Source organism: Ambystoma mexicanum, chromosome 8 (assembly GCF_040938575.1).
Source record: "Ambystoma mexicanum isolate Mex_15411 chromosome 8, UKY_AmexF1_1, whole genome shotgun sequence".
Lineage (NCBI taxonomy): Eukaryota > Metazoa > Chordata > Amphibia > Caudata > Ambystomatidae > Ambystoma > Ambystoma mexicanum.
In genome coordinates, this window is record NC_090929.1 from 583,444,063 (window position 1) to 583,465,043 (window position 20,981).

General features: G+C 43.5%; 1 protein-coding gene across 8 annotated transcripts in view; it reads right to left on the bottom strand.

Annotated features, from left to right (window-relative positions):
• CHD5 (chromodomain helicase DNA binding protein 5) overlaps nucleotides 1-20,981 on the bottom strand; it is a 2,731,226-nt gene that overhangs the window by 1,855,340 nt on the left and 854,905 nt on the right. For all 8 annotated transcript variants that reach the window (XM_069610277.1, XM_069610279.1, XM_069610280.1 and 5 more), the window contains one exon: nucleotides 17,270-17,481. In XM_069610277.1, coding sequence (XP_069466378.1) covers nucleotides 17,270-17,481 — 212 coding nt within the window. The remainder of the gene's footprint in view (nucleotides 1-17,269; nucleotides 17,482-20,981) is intronic.

The following is a 20,981-nucleotide window of genomic DNA, read 5'->3' on the forward strand; positions in this document are numbered from 1 at the left end:
GTCATTGCCGGGAGGTAAGGGTGGTGGTGTTATCCAGCACACAATACGATGGGCAAGGTGGCGGAAGGGGCACTTATGAAGGCACTCAGATGTTAAATGTGCATTGTAGAACAATTGTGTAGAAGGGAGCATCCCAGCAGAGTTTCTTAACTGTCTGTGCAGGTCTTGAACCAACAGGGAGTGTTTCCTCTCTGATGGCCTATCCACGCCACCATTGAGTGTCCCATATAGAGTCGCTGGACCACTGGATCGCTGCTCTGGTGTGGGGCCCCGTAAAAGTACCAGAGTCGATGGTATCGGATTGGACTCTGTGGTATCAACAGTAGGGCAAGCGGGCGTGTGACCTGCGTTCTATCCAGGGCCCAGTCACTGGAGTATGCCAGCCGCAGTCTTCATGGCCCCACCCAGCGCCACTGCAGGACCTTTACAAATTGTTTTCAGAGTTTGGTATTCCTGGAGGTCTTCGTTCGTTGATATATCAAGACCAGAGTGACTAGTACGGCAGTTTATCAAGGAATGGACTGTAGTCTCCCACGCTCAACAACTTTGACTGCATATGAAAAGGATGTGTCAATGAATAGGAAGCAGTCTGGACAGAGTTCCGAGTGGTATGCCAAGTGATTTGTACAATCCGGGTGGGCAGCCCCGGAAGAGGTGTGCACATTATGGCTGCAGTTTCTCCAAAACCTCAGGGGCCAACTCTATCAAAGGATTCCCCCATTCAAAATCACACATGGCAGTCTGGTAGGCTGCTACTTCCCATCTCCACGGTGGGGGTAGTGTTGGCATGTAGCACTGAGGGAATAGTCTCCAACCACCAATGCAACAGTCACAGTGATGCACACCGCCCTACTGCTGGATAACAGCATTTGTCCGCGTTATGGCCCGACACACTAGCGGGCATCTGAGTGAGGCCAATAGAGGGTCCCGGCATCTATAGCACCACGTAGAGCGTAATTTGCTGTGGCCTTACACATATATCGCTATAATGCTGTTACCCAGGATAGCATGCGCTGTTGGGGTTTCAAAATAACGGTCCTCTGTACCAATGCAAGTTCTGGGCAGGGGTCATGCGTTGGAATACTGAGCTTACAGGGTGTTCTGCGTGGATCACTGCGTGTCAGGCCAGTAAGGAGCGATCAAACTAATGCAGGGCCACACTCCGCTCGTACTACAGCATATGAAAAACAATAGTCAATGGCATCTATCTGCAGGGTGATTTCGCACCAGTCAGGGAGCAACCGAACCGGCTGGGCCTCGTGTTAGATAGACTAATGATTGGGCGGGTTGCTGGCGCGGAGGGGCCCCACACTATAGGGCTCGGTTTTGGCAGCAGGAGATCGTTCACCCTGCCCTTGGAGTCGAGAAATCGTATCCAGAAAGCGAGGGAACCCACCGGGTTCAGGAGCTTCGTGTTCTGGCCATCTGCGACCGTTGTCCTCACTCTGCATTGCACAACGGCAAACACACTGGGCCATCCTCACAACCCCCTCACTGGGCAGCAGGGCGATAGCTCTACCCAGTAGCAGCCGATTCACCACAGTACCACTGCAGGTTGCTGTAGAGCCCGCTCAGGGCAGATCCAGTCTTGGGGGACGGCTGGTGCGCTTTCCGTGAGTAGCAGCGTGGGAAAGGGAGGAGAACTCACATCAGGGCATATATGGTATCCACTTAGGCTCCTCCCACCACGTGGCTCAGGGCCATCGTGCCCACCGCGGCATAGTGATTTCATCACAGTATCTGATGCCGGTTACCATTATTCCTCTCCTCGGCACGGCCCTTCCATCACGGATATCTCGACCAGGGAGCAACAGCACCGTCTGCCTCTTTGGTCGGGTCGTCCTCCTCACTTCCCACGCAGGAATCAAGCTGAGTTTCTCAGCTGGGTGACTCCAAAATAGGATTTTCTCTGCAAAAGGATTTTAGCCGGAGCGGAGCTCTACAGCCTAGGCAGCGGTCACAAATGCATGCAACAGTGCCGCCTAATTCCGCAGTAATTTTATTCTCTCCCCTATTAGACACCTGGAATCTTTGTATACCGCCCTTGTCCACATTTCTTTGGTCTGCCATACATGCCACTTCTTTCTCAATCTTAGCAAACCAGGCTGAATGTTTTTGCATTTCACAATGTATATGGTTGCATAGTTTTAATAAGATTTGTGATTTAATAACATGAGTTGCTTCATTGTGAGCTGCAAGTACACCTGTCTCCACTACAGCTATACTGTCCACCTGACCAATTCCCCGCAGTTCACAATTACTTACTCTGTCACTAGAAAGAGTCATCTGATCTCTTAGCCATAACTGGGAATACTGTAAATATTGTACCCTACAACTCCTTGGCAATGTCCATTTAGCTTTAAATGACTGCACAGGTTGATTTTTCTGTACCTGTGTCCCCATTCAATGTTCCAATTGTTATTACCCAACAACACGGAATCTCAGTCTTAAGTATGCAAACCAAACCTCTCCCCCTATCTGGCAATGCTCCAACCGCTATTTATCTTATGTGCAGCATTTCTGACTGAAGCACTGCCCACCTTAAACCAATAAAGTACAAATACAAAATAGCGGGTAAATGGTGAATGCCTAATAAATGCCTTCACCTTGCTGACAGTGTGTGCAGGCGGTGATGGGTGAGAGAGTGCGTGTCTGTGTGTGCGCGTGTGGGGTGCGCAATGGTGTGGCAATGTGACGTGAAGTGATAGAGGCTGTATGTAGTTTTCTCAGGAAGTGTGTGTGCAATGCTGCAGTTGTGCATTTGCAGCGCTGAGGTCGTGTTTTTATGTTGTGCAGTGAACGTTTGCTTTGTGCAGTACCCGGGGTTGTGTGATGTTTTTATTTATTTTTTTTAAAAACTCTATGCAAATATCGGCACTTTTCTATGTCCAGCATCTTCACTCGTCGCCATTCCCCGTATGAACACTTTACAGAAGACCACCTCCATGTGGGTGAAGGCAAAGAGTTAGAGGGGAAACACCTAGTCACACTTTGCCTATTGTGTGCATTTTGAGCTGAACCATTTCTCCAGACAAGCAACTGGATTCGAATTTTCTTTAATGTCTTTCTACCCGATGTTAGTGATCTTGTAGAAAAGGAAACTGTTGTCAGAGGTGGATGGTATGTGTTCAAATTGTTTTCTAAATTGCAATATTACATTTGAGACTTTACAATGTCATACAGTTACTTAGAAATAGTATTGTGCCATAAAACCTATAACCATCATGCTACTAATTGAAATGACTTTCCCATATTTTACATATTACAGAAGTATGCTATACAGACAACAAATAAAACACTGCAGAAAGTGCAACAGCGAATATAAAGATTAGTATCGTGCGTAGGTAGGAACCTGCAATGAACGCCAATGAGCAACCCACGCAGCAAAGGCAGAGAAAGGTTTTATTTCCAAACAGCTGTGCTGAAATAGAGAAACTGCCAGCATTTCTCTGTCCCAAAATGATGGCTCTTGGGCTCACATACAAAAGAGTTTATACTATAAACTTCAGTGATGCATTTAGTTCGTTACATTTAACAATGAACGTTCTAACAGAACATCCGTAGACCTTGGGGGTCGGCACCATGTTAGACCTGTAGGATTGCGCATTGCTTACCCATGTGATAGCGGATCTTTCCACTACAAGTAATGAGACCTGGCCTAGTGTCTAGCTCGCATGTAATTCTAGTTCCGGTACCCAGGCAAACAAACCTTGCCTTCATTGATGTCATCTTACGTGTCACTATGTGTACCCGCACAGGTTAGCAGAATAGCTGCAAAATCTTATGGGTGCATGTGTTCCTGCCAACCGACCAGAGTCACCACCTCTGCTATGACTGTGGTTCTGCTCTGCCCATGGCTCATGTAGGTCCAGGGGGCAAAATTATCAGCTCCAACACTTCGTATCATAGGATTGTCTGTTTGACATTACCACATACATAAGGTTATTTGAAATATTTGGTGGATCGTCCAGCCATTTCTGATGTAGCTTTAAATCGCTACTGGCCTTTTAATAGCCTTTGCGACATGAGTTTCAGGCGTCAGCCATGTTCCTTCTCTGCACAAGGTGGCATACTTGTGAGTCTCATTAGAGAGGCCAAGGAGTGAATGGGGATGGACTGTGTGTTAACCTTTGTGTCTCTAGCGGCGGTCTTCACTTTAACTGTGTGCTATTTCTTTTTACGGCTCGACTTCACTCCTTTTCTCACGAACACGAAATTCACGGCCAAAAATGCTTGACGGAAACATTGTCCCTTCTGACTCCAAGCTGAACCTTGACCTCTGGCAGCATCCATCTCTCCCTCTCACGAGCGTCACACTCCAATATATTCTCGAGGACTATCATCATCAATAGTGACTGCAATGTCATATTGCTGGCCTTTGCCAGAGCGCGAGGGGCATCATTCGTAAAGTGAGTGGATGTCCAGGGCAGACCCGTATTGGCATTTGAGAGTGGTTTATTGGAGAGGAGTGAGCCGCTTCATTTGAAATCAATAGCGGCTCTGCGTTCACAGAAGGCCGATTATGCAGTCAGAACAGGAATCCGTGGACTGCTCGGTGAAATATTATTTATCACCAGGGACTGTATTCACATAATTCGCGGAAGTCACGTGATGGCGGTCTTCAGAACAACATTGTTTACTTCTTGTATGATGAAAAAACACGCGTGTTCATAGCACTTTATTTGAACTATATCTGAACATAATCGAATCCTTTATCCAAATGTTCAAAGGGGAATTCAGTTCGAAAACGTATGGGTGCTTTAAGACCTATATTCCTGGCGGTCTATGGACTGTTCCAATCACGGTGGGAAAGGAAACAAGAAAGGGAGAAACGTGCACATTTTACTGCCGTCGTTTCAACGGGTTTTTTTATTTTTTTAACATGGAGAGGTTCGCCCCAACCGCCTTCCCCACCCACCCCACCACCTCACACTGCCACCCACCACCTCCCAATTCCCTACGCAAAACACACAACAAATATATCATTAAAAGAAATCACCAAAAACGACGGCGGCGAAACGTGCAAAAAGCTGTCGTCGAAAACACATCAAATGGAACGTTGAGGGTGGAAGGAACAAAGGAAGGGGAAGAAAGGGCGGATAGAAGGAAAGAAAGAAGGAATGAAGGTAGGCGGGAAGTAAATAATAGAAGTAGAGAATAATGGGAAGGGAATAAGGCAGGTAGTGTACAAATGGAGGAAGCGAATGGAGGGGCAGTGCGAAGGGGGCGAGCAAGAAGGCAAATAAGGGATAGGGGATGGAGGGAAGAAGGAGGAAGTGAAGAAGAATGTCAAGGAGGGAAAGAAGGGGAGCAAATGAGGGGATGAGGGAGGCATGTAGAGAGACAGCAAGTAAACAAGGACGTGGAAAAGGAATTTGCGCGTGATTTGCGCGCGAGGAGAAAGGAAAGAAGGCCAGAAATATAGAAAAAGGAAAACATGAGGAGCGAGGCTGGAAGGAAGGGGAGAAAAGAAAGGAGGACGGAAACAATGCAGGATGTAAGAAATAGATGTAGGGATTACAGGGGGCAAGGAAGGGTGGGATGAGTGAGAGTGAGGGACAGAATGAAGGCCTGCGGAAAACTGGGAGGATGTAAGGGCGAGATAGACAGAGAAAGAAAGGAATCAAAGAAGAGAGGCGAGGAAAAGAGAGATTGAGGGAAGCACGCAGGGAATAAGGAAGAAACACGGAGCTTAGAAAATCATTTTGGAAGGTAGGAAGGACGGAATGAAGGAAGGAAAGAAGTTAGGAAACAAGAAGGATAAAGAGGGGGAGGATGGAAGGGAGAAAGGAAGGAAGGAAGAGAAGAAGGGTGTAAGAAAAGAAGGGTGAAGGAAGGAGGAGAAAAAAGGAAGGTCAGAAAGAAGGAACGCATGAAGGAAATTAATGTGTGAAGGATGGAGGATCTAAATAGGAAGTTAGGGAGGGAGGAAGGGAGAGACAATGGAAGGCAGCAATGAAAAACAGGTTGTAATTTTTTTATTTTTTTATTTTTTTTATTTTTTTATTTTGATATAGCTGATTAAATCAACTTTGCAAAAAAAAGTCAAAACAATTATTACACATTTCAATTTCTACATTGATATACCATACAGTGAACACAAATATAAAAAATTTGAGTTTCCACAAATTATGCAAAGTTAAAACAGAAAAGAACAGAAAAAAACATTATTTCACACAATAAAATTTCTCGTTTTCCGCGTTAAGCTTCTGCATTTCCTGGTTAGATTCTGTCGTACACTTACAACTTAATTTCGATTGGTAGAATAAATTCCAAGAATTGCACTAGCGCTTTTATCACAGAAAATTTTGTGTTCGAGAATAATAAACTCCAAATCTGTGTTTCATCTAGTTCATTATTCAGATTTAGCAATTTTGAAAAGAATCTGACACGTTGTTCATTCAATTTGCCACAAGATATCACAAGATGTTGAAGCGTCTTCTTTTCAGAAACAATCTTACAATAACGACAATAGTTCATATTAGATGGTATAACATTTCTCCTTACAAGAACTTCTCTGGTCATCCATAAGTTCAACCTAAGGCATAAAAATGTTTTTTCTTTGGTCGGAGAAGGACATTTCAGTAAATAGCCTGGTATTTGATCTAGTTTTTTATTGCCGAAATTGCTATTAGTAAAGTCTTTGTATTTTAAGCAGATTTCTCTGTTTTTTATCCAATCCCATTGATAGAAGTTGGTCATGGCTCGCGTAGGGTTTTCGATTAGGAGCATTACCGTTATGTCGGCTTCAACCAGAGTATTCAATACACATTTACGCCATGTTAGGGGAAAATTATGATTTGACAAGGACAGATAGTGAGCCACAGAGCTTAAGATGTTATTGTTTTCCAAACCCAGCAGACACTTTCGAAAAAAGGAACACAAGCGCCCCTTCACTCTACTAGCCAGAGAACACAGGCCCAGGTCAAATCGCAAAATTGGCATAGGAGTGCAATTGGGGAGATGTAATACCCTTTTCCAAAAGCCAGCTTCCAATTTATTCGATATTTCATCATTGCTATATAGTCTGGATTCAATTCCATAGAGCAAAAAGGGATTAACTTTTGTTCATAAAAAAGAAGTAGATGTTTCAAGGTAAACGTTCCAAATTTATATAACAATATCCTCGCTCGTGAAACCAAACTTGTTAATTTAGATATGGTCAATAACAGTGTTCTGTACTGTGAGCCCTAGGTATTTGTATTCAGATACTGTTTTCAAGGGATCATTTTGAAGATACCAGATGTAATTGTCGATTTTATTTTTACCTGAATTTTTGCAAACTAATATTTGAGATTTTTTCAAGTTTACTACCAAGCGGTTCACTTCTACATATGTGGCCAAAGCAGACAATAGATTTTGTAGTCCGCTTGGAGTTTGTGATATCAGAACTAGATTGTCAGCGTACTGCAACCATGATATCCGCTGACCACCCGGTTCAGGGGCATCAGAGACAACTTGAAGAAAGGATTTGCCCATATCCAAAATGAAAAAATTAAACAAAATAGAAGCCATAATACAGCCTTGTTTAAGGCCTAAATAAGTGCTGATTGATGAAGACAAAAGACCCTCCAGGGACAGACGTACCTGCATAGTAGTGTCTGAGTGCAACTGGATTATCAATTCTAACAGCGAGGCAGGACAGCCAAATAATTTTAGTTTATGAAATAATAGACCACAATCTATTGAATCAAAAGCTGTCCGAAAATCAATGAATGCAAAATACAAAGATTGTTTCTGGACAGCATACTTAGATTTGAGCATGTTTATGGCAATCATGTTGGGTAGAGTACCAAGCCCGCTAACAAATCCAGATTGAAAAGGATCTCTCTTATGATGAGTGCTGGACCAATCATTCAGTTGTCGTAATATTATACGGCAAAAAATCTTCCCGGGGACATCCAACAAGGAGATGGGTCTACAGGTTGTAATGAGTAAGGAATGAACTAAAGAAGTGCTGCAGAATGTTTCCCTGAGATGCAGTTGAGTAAATCTTTGTGAATCATATTTGGGGTTGAGAATCTCAAAGATGTTCCAGGTATCTCTTTTTTTCCCGATTTCTGATTTTTTATGCATGTGTAAGATAGCAGAAGCAACTAAAAGATGCTCATGGGGAATCTCCCGATAGGCTCTCGTGAAAGTCTTTGTGAATCAGGCCCAAAATGACACCAGTGAGCTTTTAGACAGTGCAAAGTACTGATCATCCTACTGCTTTCTAGAGAGCAGGCTGAGGCGTAGCTTCTTCACCAGTAAATTGGGGAGTGGGCCTGATTACTGGTAATTCCATTTACCGGCACATTTCCAGACTGGCATACTACAAGTTTGCCAGCGGGGGGGCTTGATTTACCTACAGCCAAGAGCTGGAGGTAACTCAGGAAAAAAACTGCTGGTATAACTGGCACCGGTATCACTGGTGCCAGGAATACAGGCAATCCCCCCATGAAGTCCAATGGGACTCCATGGAATGGGGATTTACCATTAATACCACCACTTGTAATCCGCCGGTAATTCCAGCAGATCAAGTGGCGGGAATGGTAATTCCATTTGGTGGTATACCAGTGTGAGACCATCAAACTCTTAATGAGGCCCAATAGGGATCGGTCTCAAATTGCTGAATACTTTCAGGTCCTGTCCAGGTTTTTCTAACAAGGGAGTTACCACCACGTTTTTTACAGAGTTTGGAACAATGTTGTGGTGCAAGGTCGCATTGGTGAACCGTGAGAGAAAAGGGGCGAATTATTTAATATTACCGAGAATACTTTTGGATGGAAATATATCTCCAGGACTAGTCATAGGATGAATTTAATTGAGGATGCTCTCCATCTCAGACACAGAGATTGGATTAAATTGAAAAGTAGATTGTGATGGATTGCAGGAAAAGTGGCAGTAATGGAATTACCTCCACTTTTCTCATCCAACACCAAATTTATAATGTGGCCCAATCTCCCTTTTTTATTAGTAATCGTGGAAAAAATGTCCACAATACAATTTCAGGAGCAACTGGACTAGTCTGATATTCCGATATTCTAATATTCTGCACCCTAGGCAGTCGGGGTTCCGATCCAACAACGGCACTGAGAGTGACTTGTTAGATCTTCAGACCCAGATTGTGGGTGTCATTGGTAGGAGTAAGACTGGGCTGCTGATATTACCCCATCTATCAGCAGCCTTTGATCTTCTCGACCACGAAAGGCTCCCGAGAACTCTTTCTAATCTAGAAGGCTGTCTCAGAGAGGCATTAAATGGATCGGGTGCTTTCTCACCAATAGAAATTCTAAAATCTACTGAGATCATGCGACTTCTGACCCAGCACCAATTTTCTGCGGAGTACCACAGGACGCGTGCCTTTAACCAGCCCTCTTCAATGTTTATATTCGACCCCTCTGTGATTTATTTGAGAATGTGGGAACCCAATTTACAAAGAACGCTGCTGACATACAGTTTCTGATTGAATTGACCAGTGATTACACCAGTGACACTAACAAGATCTCGAACATCTCTAAGACCATACAATGTTGGATGTCAGCAAACTGGTTTTGTCTAAACAGTGCAAAAAGTGAACTTGTGATCTTTGGGTCAACGCAAGCAAGGTCTAAATTGGATCTTAAATATCCAAGTTTCCATATCGAGAATGATTGCATCAATGTGCTGGACAGAGTTAAAACTCTTGGTGTCATCTTTGAGTCTTTTCTAGGTGCTGACACCCAGGTTGACAGCACAATAAGAAAGTCACAATACCATCTGATATTATTGAGGTTGGTTAAACCTTACGTATCCTCGAATAACTGTGAAACTCTGGAGAGGGCAACTATAATGCCCAGACGGAACTATTACAATGTGCTCGGGCCAGTAAAACTGCATTCAGAAACTCCAGACATTAAAGAACTACACAGTTTGTATTGTTAAGAACATGCTAAGAAGAGAGCACATTTCAAATGGATTGTGTCCACCCACGTATTCCTGATCTTTGATACTCCAACTCTGCTTGTGACCTGCTTTGGAATGTTTTTTTCATAGACTTGGGCGCTGTGCGGTTTTGAGTCATGGTCCTCGACGGGAACTTTCCCAACTGCTGACCTCTTTCAAAGTTTGAACAAGATTTTTCATCCTGGTCTCCTCTGAAATGAGCTCCTCCGGTATGTTGGGAGTTCCCTACTCGTGCCCAAAAGTATTTTGTTCAGGAAAAAGGCTAATAGCAGCTTGGAGAAGCTGCATGCTTCTAGAGCAGCAGCAAAATCTCTTTGGGCATCAATACAACCTTCACAACCTTCAGGGATGGAGAGGACATCTTTTTTGTTTCTACTCTTCGTTTCAAGGGGGAGAGGACAATACTCTCTGAGAGGTCAGAGGAGGACTCCACGTGGGTTCAGATGTAGAGGGGATATAACTCCATGCACAGCTCCTTCCGATTTGCCCTTAGGTGCGGCTGGGTTAGCAAAACCTCTTTGACTCCTGACCCTCACTAACACGTCTGTGGTAGGAGCTAGAGTGTTACTGCATCTTCAGAGTTGGCGGGGCATAAACTCGGATCCAGGGGTGCTGCAAACGGTGGCCTACGGTGACTGCCTTCCATTCATAAAAAAGCCCCCGGATTGTCCCCCAAGAGACTGATCTTAGTTGGATCCAGATCTGCTCCCCCAACAGGAAATTCTCATCCTGTTGTAGAAAGATGCAATAGAATTGGTACCTGCATCGGAGAGAAACCAGGCTCACCTGCACCCCAAGGGTTTTCATCAAGCTTATGGCAGTAGTGGCAGCAAGCCTAAGGAGACAGGGGATTCACATCTACCCCCACCTGGACAACTGGTTGATCAGAGCTTCACCTCACCTCAGTCACACCTGCCACTTCCTCCATGAGCTGGGTTTATCCCTGAACTTTAAGAAGTCCCAATTGATGCCATCTCAGAAACTTCAGTTTATTGGAGCAGTCATGGATTCATCCTCGGGAAAAGCCTGGCCACCCGAGTTGCGGGCTGAACATTTCTCACAGATGGTCCAGAAATTCGAGAGTGCCCAACATCTTCCGGCCTTCAACTTTCTAAGGTTGCCCAGACTCCCTGATTCCAGAAGCCCATCTGAGAATGAGATCCCTCCAGTGGGCTCCTAGATCCCAGTGGTATCAATTCTCCAGCAGAATGACAGACCTCATTCAGGTCCCGAGAAAGGTCGCCAGGATCTCCTATGGTGGGCCTGCCAAAAGAATAAAATGCGAGGGGAACCCCTTTGACAACCATGGCCAGAGATGACAATTGTAACAGATGCCTCCCTTTCATGATGACGAGTGCATATGAAAGATTTTTAATTCAGCGGTCACTGGTCTCAGTCAGAGTACAGGCTTCACATCAACCTTTTAGAGCTGAGGGCAATCAGACTAGCGCTGATGGCATTTCCACCCTTGATACAGGGAAGAAATGTCCTGATAATGATGGACACTACAGTGGCAATGCACATTCTCAGCAAGAGAGGGGGTGTGCAGTGCCTGTGCAGAGAGACAATGCAGCTCTGCTTCTGGGCACTAAGAGAAGGAATCTCTCTTTTGGCAGTTCATCTAGCCGGAGAAGAAAACTAAGCAGCGGATTCTCTTAGCAGGCAGGGGACGATCTCCCACGAGTGGGAGTTATCTCAGGAAGTCCTTCTAGAGATCTTTGCCCTTTGGGGTACTCCTCAAGTGGATTTGCTTGCGACCAGTATTAATTGGAAGTGTGAGCAGTTCTGGTCCAGGGAATTTCCTCAAAGAGGAGCACTAGGTGATGCGTTTGTGGTGGATTGGGATTTTCCACTCTTGTATGTGTTCCCACCAGTCCCTGTCATTCCTCATGTCATCTGGAGGTTAAGGAAGTTCAGCAAATCCATGATCCTGATTGCGCAGGACTGGGCCAGGACAATGTGGTACCTGTACCTTCTAGAAATGGCCATCTGCCCTCTAATTCGTCTTCCCCAGAGAGAGGACTTGCTCTCGCAAGAGAGCGGGGATCTCCTTCTTCATCCAGAAATCAGCACTCTGAAGATTCATGCCTGTTTTCTGAGAGGGTGAAATACAAAGATTGGGACCTTTCCGGAAGATGTGATGGAGATGTTGCTTTTGGCTAGAAGACCAGCAACAAAATCCCTATACCGCTACCTTTGGAACACATTTCACAGCTGGTGCAGGGAGAAGAAATGTGATCCTTTTGCGTGTAAAGTTTCTACTGTTCTTTCTTTTTTACTTTATTTAGCCCATTCAGGGCTGCAAGTAACTACAATCAATGGCTACATAGCGGCACTCTCAATCTTGAAGAGATCACCAGATGAGGGTTCTTACTTTAAGGTGCCGATTGTGATACAATCCTTAAAAGGTCTGAAAGACCTGTTTCTGCTGATTCCGTTCATCGTACCAGCATGGGATTTGAACCTAGCGTTAAAGCAGCTCATGGGAGCTCCTTTGAGCCCTTATATCCATGCCCCTTTAGGATGCTAACTCTCAAGACGGCTTTCTTGTTGCCCACACGGTGTGTGAACTGCAGGCCCCATTTTCTCCCTAAAGTGGTGTTGTAGTTCCACCTGGCACAGAAAATAGTCGTACCGAATTTGTATCCACCCTCTCATCCTTCCAAATAGGCAGAGAGGCTTCACCGGCTACACCCAAGAAGGGCGTTACGTTATTACATTTCATGGATGACAAAGGTTAGACAAGATAGCCAACTTTTTGTGGGGTATGCAGGACATAGATTAGGTTTGGCTGTAACAAAGCAAACCATTATGTGATGAATAGTTCTGTGCATTACTGAATGCTACTCTCTAGCAGGGAATACCTCGACCAATGGCTTGACGGCACATTGCACTAGTTGAGTGGCTGCTTCTTCAGCTCTGGAAAGAAGGGTGCCGGTGCAGGACATCTGCCAAGTGGCTACTTGGGCGTTCCTTCATACCTTCAGCAGATTCTATTGCCTAGAATCTATGCCGGGGAGAAGGGTAAATTTGTCAAGGCTGTTTTCCACAGCATCAATAAATAGAGATTCTTAGCACCCACCTCCTCATGCAAACTGCTATGAGAGTGCATCAAAGATGAGGTATACGTGGGAGGACACAATCCATTCCAAGAACAAGTTATTTACCAATGGTAACGTTCTTTCAACTGGATGTTCCTCCCACATATTTCTCATCTCCCTCCCATCCTTACCCTCTTGCTTGCCAAGAATTTCTGTGTTGTTAGACCTTCCTTTCACGTAAAGTCAGATTTGTCTCCATCTATGGCAAAGCATCCAGAAGAGGAAAAAAAACAAGCACGGAGGCAACAGTCGCCGTGCGTGCTTTAACCAGCGTCAACATCACGGCTGAGGACCGGACAGAGGCCGTCAAGGGCCATGACTCGACATCGCAGAGCACCCGAGTCTATGAAATGAATTTTCCGAAGCAAGCTGCAAGCAGCCTTGGAGTATCAAAAATGAGGAATACGTGGGAGGAACATCCAGTTGAACGAACGTTACCACAGGTAAGCAACTTGTTCTTCTGCCTTTAGGAAGGAACTTCATTGTCTGCCTGTAGCATCTAGAATTTGCTTCAAGGTAAATACCCTTACACATAAATATCTTTTTGGTCCGCCCCCTCTTACCTAGTCTTGTGCAAAATACTTCCGCTAGATCCACCTGGTCATGCAATACCATATGCCTAATTTGCCCTAGAGCAAAACATGTGAGGGGGAGTGGCCGTACTTTCCTGTCCAGGCAGCTACTGCTAGGAATAAAATATCAGCTGATTTACGCAAAGAAAGGAACTTGATCACCTTCTGGAAACGCCTCAAGACCTCTCTGTTTAATTAAAAGGCCTCCTCGATACTTTGTCATGTCCTTGGTGTTTGTGTGCGCCCTGATGCATGCAGGCTCTGGTGCGTAATTAATAAATAAATAAATAACACCAAATTGTAACTTTTGGCGAATTTACCACTGGAGGAATTACCACATGGTGAAACCTCTGATTTTCAGAGGAAAAACATACTTAAAGCTCACTTCTGATTAAATAATGCATCTATCATGCTCCCAAACACAAGTTCAACCAAGTATCAAACCTACCCTCTTTTTTTAGGTGATCTTTCCCGACTCTTAACACTGGCCTCAGAAATATTTCCCACTTCTGATTTCTAACCATTTGTTCAATTTCCTGTTTCTCAATACCAGCATGTAGGGGTCATGGGCACTCCAGCAGCATGTTACCATGGAAACAGTTGTGACAGGGATTTATTGGAATGCATAACCAAATGATTCATAGAACACATCACCGTGGAATACATCATTTCCTCACTTGCTCTGCAGACCGCTGCATATTAATCATGGCATTTACACCGGGGCTGTAGATGGCAGCCACTTTTCTGAAAACGGGAATAACCACACATTACAATGAAAGAATTGTAAAATAAAATGTATTTTTATAAAAACAGCACATACATGTAAGGCATATGCATTTTAAAATAAAATGCGTTTACTAAAAACAGCACAGACCTTTAAGGCATATGCCCAGAAATGTGCATCAACTACTCACAGACTCACTTAATTGAGTCGTTATGTCATCTAGCTCACTATAAACAGTGATAACTGCATATTTGAGTTACCAATACTGGCAGGACATGCTTTTTGAATATATTTGCTTATTTCCAGCATTAATAAGGAAGCATTATGCAGTATACAAACGTCTAGAATATTTGAAAGTCAGCATAATTAATTGAGTGCAGGCTCTTAAATATCATAGAAAATAATAGAATAGGTGGCCAAAAAATCTCCATGTCTCCACCCCAAAATTCACATATTGGTTCTGACTGGCAAGATCCCCAAACGCCAGAGATAATTCAATGTTTGAGGTCATGCAGCAATGACATTTGGCTTCACAGACAACATTAAGTGTTGCTCTTTCATCACAAGATGATGGCACTCTCTCCCCTACTGATCATCCATGTGAAAAATATAAAACATATATTTTTCACTCATTTTTTAAACAGACACACTGCATGTGCTTTGTAATCAATTGTAGTTGAGTGCTTATTTCATTTAATTAGAGCTGGGTAGGTGGACGACCTACGATTTTATATCAGATCAGCGTTTCGGAATGACCGAAAATATATGGGAATATAGCGATTGAAATTCATTATATGTAAATTCTCTCATGCATATTCAGCGAGCCGTCGTGTCCAGGACTACATTTCACGAAGACAACCTTTTATGGACTTCATCATTATTCATTTAAGTACTCTATACAATAAAACTAGAGCCAGACGATTATTTGAATGCCAGTATTGAAAATAATGTATCTGGATGCATCTTAAGCACCTTTTCAGTCTCATCTCTATGTTTCTGATTTTTAACAGCCAACATTATTTAATGAATAACTTTAGTTTCATCTAAACAACAGTGATATGAATTACACAGGAGAGAAACATTGGACATAATATGAAATGGTATCTAGCTTGTTTGCCTATGAGTGATCCACATTGAGTTGATTCCTAAAGGGCTTGCATATGACACAGATTCACTCATAGACTGTGTGAAGATGTTCACTATTCTGGAAAATCGAGTGGGGTTTAATAGGACAGGGAAGGTTTCATAAGAGAAATAAAGGGAAGAAGAACAAAGAAAGGTAGAAAAGACCACTTACAGGTCAATGGGCCTCATTACGAATGTGGCGGAAAGCCAACAACGGGGCCGATAGTGCTACCGGCGCCATTGTTACCTCTCCACCACATTACGAGTTCTGCTTGCGGGTGCCGGACTGCACGCGTGGTCTGACCAGGCGTGCAGACCGGCACCCGCAAGGAGAACTCGTGATTGCACCGGCACCGTTATTAACGGTGCCGGTGCAACCATGCTTCCGACCTCCATGGGGATCGGGAGGCCGGCCATACCGGCACCCGCGAATGGACAATTACTGGCCCATTCATCTCCTAATGGGCCGGTAATGGCCCATTCGTGGGTGCCGGGGACGGTAGCGAGTTTGGCGGTAGCGGTGCCCTTAATAAGGGCACGGCTACCGCCAAACTCGTAATGAGGCCCAATGTGTTATATGGAACGACAATATTGCACCTCAACTTTCCTCAGCTCATCAGAGGAAAATGGGTGCACATACAAGCTGGATAAGTTCAGTTAACAAAGATGTAGATGAAAAAAAAAAAGAAGAGCGACTCATGTAATCAATGCAGAAATGTGCTTCAATATGGTCTAAAGCAAGTGCATTTCAGGGGCCCAACTGCTCCTTCTTGAAGAAAAGCAAGATGAACTCTGAATAAACCTAGTAGATGTAGAATAAAAGCAAACGTTTTTTTCCATAGAAAATCAGGATCGATTTCTTGTGCTAAAATATTCTATGAATACTATAAAAAATGTTGTGTTTTGCAATGACAGAAGGCAATCATGAATCCGACCGACTGCCCAAACAACCTAGAAACATTTCAAGCAGTCTTCCATTCTCTTAATAAACAAAACAACCAGTCAATCAAACGAAAAGATCAACCAATCAATAAAAAAAAACAACCAACACTCCAACCAACCAATACACAATTTAACCAATCAATAAACCAACCATGCAACAATTAGCCACGTGCCCGTCAATTACTTTACCCGATTCATGTGTTTGAACACCAAATTGGTACATCAGTATATTAATTAGAAATCAAGTGCAGTATATGTGTCAAGTTATGTTATCATGTAGAACACAATCATACCAAACAGTGAGGGTCACAGAATTGCCTCATAGCCTGAGATAGGCAGTAAGAGGTATCCAGGAAAATGTAATATGCAAACAATTTCTTTTTACCGCAAATATAGTTGCTTGACATACAATATTATAACCATGTTTTCATTTAATTTCATCGAACCAAATAGACAACATTGCTCATGAAAGCTTGTTCACCCAAACATACATGTATACATCTATTGACACATATGGGCCCGATTCATGGATTTTTTTGCACGGTTAAAAGTGACTTTTCACTGCGGAAAAGTGACTTTACACTGCCAAGACAAACTCCGATTCATGTAACTATGCAAAGTGTATTTTTGCAGTGCAAAGTAAGTGCAAAGCAAAAACGACTTTGCACTTACTTTGCACTGCAAAAATACACTTTGCACCATTCCATGAATCAGGGTTTGTGTCGGCAGTGCAAAGTCACTTTTCAGCAGTGCAAAGTCACTTTGAACCGTGCAATAAATTCCATGAATGGTGCCCCAAAATACATTAACAACACAGAGATATCATTTAATGCTGTTAAAAAGCAGTAGGACACTGCAGTTTTCTCTGAATGTCTTACCTGTGGTTCATTATCCTGTGAATCATCATCCATTCAGGTTTGATGCCATAGCGATAATATTGCTCCTCCATCTTTGCATATTCAGGGTCTTTGCTTTTACGCTTCTCACATTTGCTTTCCTCATCCCCGGACCCATAATCGAATGGCGGGGGATCATCCATGTCGTTCTTTCTTTGGTAGTTTCGAAACATCACTGTGTGGTACAGCTCAAGCTTCACAGAAAATAGCAAAATTCAAGAAAAGCAATTTTTGTTAGGTTAATACGTTCTATTTTTGCAAATGCCAGCATCCAATAAGAACTATCAATATCTAAAACCAATGAATGGATCAGTTGCATATTAAAAAGACGCGAGAACAAATATGATTTGACTCACTCCCTGACACTCAAAATGCCTGACAAGGAGATGCGGGAATGCCTTTACCATCCACAACCAATCAAATCCACGTACAAGTCTCCTTTGTCTCGATCCAAAGCGTACAAGCAGTCAGACTACCTCAACCCTTACCATTCATGGCACAAGCAAATGAAAACTGGATTATCATATCCGATTAAAAAAACAGCTAATAATTCTCTCCATCAGTTTTTTCCATTGAAATCTGTATACATTTTTAAGACTTGCAGACTGCCTTATATCTTGTCACCCTTAAGATGCGGTCATAAACTGTATGAGTGAAGGTAAGCACTTAGAACCAAAGGAGAATAGTTTTGAAATGGACAATCAAACTGCCACTGAGTGCCCCAGGTACACTGACACAGCCATAACTCAAAAGTACTTGACTGTTTTTGCATACAAATGTACCTCAAAAGTACGATAGCGCAGGCATACGAGTGACTACTAGAGAGCTGTTTGTGTAATTGGCCTTTCATGCTTTCGAAGTTAATTAAAAAGCATACGACTGTGGTAGCTAATAATAATAATAATAATAATACATTATTAGGCACCAAGGGACAATTCAAATTCCACAGTGTTGTTTTTAGTTAGACAATCGGATCAATAAAAATAATAATACTATCACTACTACTACTGATAATAATACCAACCCGAGTTTTGCTTTGTCAATATGGTATTTAATTATTGGTGATCTATAAATCACTAGAATGCTGCCACTTCGTAGCACTGCAAGAGGAAAGGGGGAAGGGAGTTGAATTGATCTTCACAGCCTTGGAACATTCAGATCAGGTAAGTGCCGGTGAACGGTATATGGTCAAATGCTTTAAGGATGGGGCATAGTGGGAGTGCAGACAGGAGCAAGACAGCAAGAAAAGAGGCCAACACGGGCAAAGTGCAAACATCCTATCCATCGACTCGTACAGAGTGGAGAGGAGTGACTAGATAAGCCCCAGAGAGTAGGCCAACCTTGTCAGGTCGAAAAGAATTAGGGATAAAAAACTATTTTCAAGTGAAGCTTTTTGAGACCATTGAAATGTTGCAGAGTCACGCCCCACCTTCACATAGAGTCCTGCCACCAAAGTTATTTCACTTTGGTGGCCAGATGGCCGCAGGTCTGAAAGAGGAAGATCTTAGAGACTGAGAAGGCAATACTTAATCAGCTTGTGTTGGAGGTATCCAGGACCCTTTTCCCAATTGGTCCAGTAGACAAAGTAAAGTGCTTTGAAGGTGATCCGGGTACCTACTTGGGAGCCAGTGAAGCAGTTTTAAGGCAAGTGTAATGTGGTCTCTGGTCCTAGCTCAAGGATAAATTTTCATTCTCCCGTCTTTGGCGTTTGACCCTGCTTTCCTAGAAATGTATTCCCAACAGGCAGCCTTTGCCAACTGTGACTTTTCTGGAGTGCTACAACAGGGCTGGCGAGGTAATAGGAATTGGGGGTTAAAGCGGGCAATGATTGGGGTTGATGCTGGGCGGCTAGAGGTTCCAGGTGTATCCCCCAAATTCTAAGTTGGGCGGTGCAACAGAGCTTGTGGTGGTTGTCCCCTGCTGCATTCCGATCGAGTGGTGGCATGACGGGAGTGGTTGGTGGGGGTGTCTCCCAGGGTCCCACCAAGGTGACAGATCAGCGAGAAGCATGCGGCAGGGATAAATGCTGCATCTCCACAGAGCAAAAGCAGGCTTTGGCAAAAATTGTATGGAGGAATATAACATGGAACCTGTTTTGAATGACCTGCAACTGGTGGAGAACACTTTTGGAAAGACCAAGGTACAGACTGTTGCAGTCATCTAGCCACCTATCCTGGAGAGAACCAAAGCCTTTGTCACTTCTATCTTATGAGGAAAATTCAGGAATGGATGGATGCACTTGGGTAAGTGCAGTTGGAAGGGTGATTTCTTGGATTTCTCTTGGATGTGCAGGGTGAAGAAATGCACACCATCAAATATAAGCACCTGTTCCTAGCTGCTGGGAAGCATGTCATCAAAGATAATTCCACAGTTCTGGGCTGCTAGAAACAGGTTATGGGGAGTACCCATAGAGTTGGGATAGGAAAAAGGCAAGAAGCAAGAGTGGGGCCATCTCATAGCTTGAAAGCAATCAGAGTACCATCATCATCATTTGGAAGGTTCAAGAAAACAGTGCGATGAGTTCCCCCAGAAGAGGTGCTAAAACAGGGAAAGGATGCAGTCTTGATGGATCCCACAGTTGGACATTTTTTTTTTATGATTGCATCTTTAGTTTAAAACAAAACTTTTAGCAAGACGACAATGGCTCGTCTTATTCCAAGATTTTTCTCCCGGGTAGAGACCGATCTATAGTCTCAGTGTAATAATACAAATGTTTAAAAGGAATCTGGACTGTGAATTATAGACTCAATGGGTCAAGTCGATTTTTAAGGGTGTGGTGCGCAACATCTTCCAAACTCAAATATTCATTTAGAAAGTTTAGCGCTGCGATTGTAAGACCCACGCGGTCGCCTCTGAGAACCATAGACCACCACTCAACAGAGAAAGATGATGTAGATTGCACCGATTTAGCAAAGTACTTAGATCTCATTTCTGTGAGGCCAGGACAGAGAGTGAACAAGTGTTGTAAGGTCTCCACTGAGTCTATTATTCTACAAAACCTACACACAGGCTTTGTACTACTCCCCTTAGATCTCACCCCTAAGACCTCCATTGTGGGGGATAGATGAAATCTTAATCTCATAAGCCTGGCATCTGGGAATTTCAGAATGTAAGGCATCGGTCGACCATATGCTCTGGTTTACTTCGACAGTTGTCGAAACAGTTTGTATTTATTTGCCAATTGACCAGTGAAGATCCAGTCTTTTTCCCACAATCTTTCTCAATTCTGTCTGGTGTTTAGTGGGAGATCTTCAACTGACACCCCAAGGTCACTCAGAAGGGTTTTACATGATTTCTCCCATACCACTCCTGCAAAATTATTTTTTCCATTTGGTATTTCAATTTTAATGGCTCCATGTTTTGATGGCTCCATGACTTGCCATAGACTCAGGATTCTCATATTTCCAGAAAAAGTACAGTCTCTTCCATTCAACAGTTGCCTTTAGAGACTCAGTTCTCTTCTCATTATATGAATCGCGATAGATCCATGTAATCCAAGCAGTCGCTTCCAGAACTTACCTTCTAGCAAGGGCCACAGATTCCCCTGTATAGGGAACATTGCCTCTGATCCGTAGGTTATGATGGGGACCACTTTCGCTCCATAGAATTCAATTACTGGTTGTACTGGGTAGTTGCAGAATCCTCGTTATAATATTACTGCCTGCTTAGACAAGATCCTGGTTTTCTCTTTTAA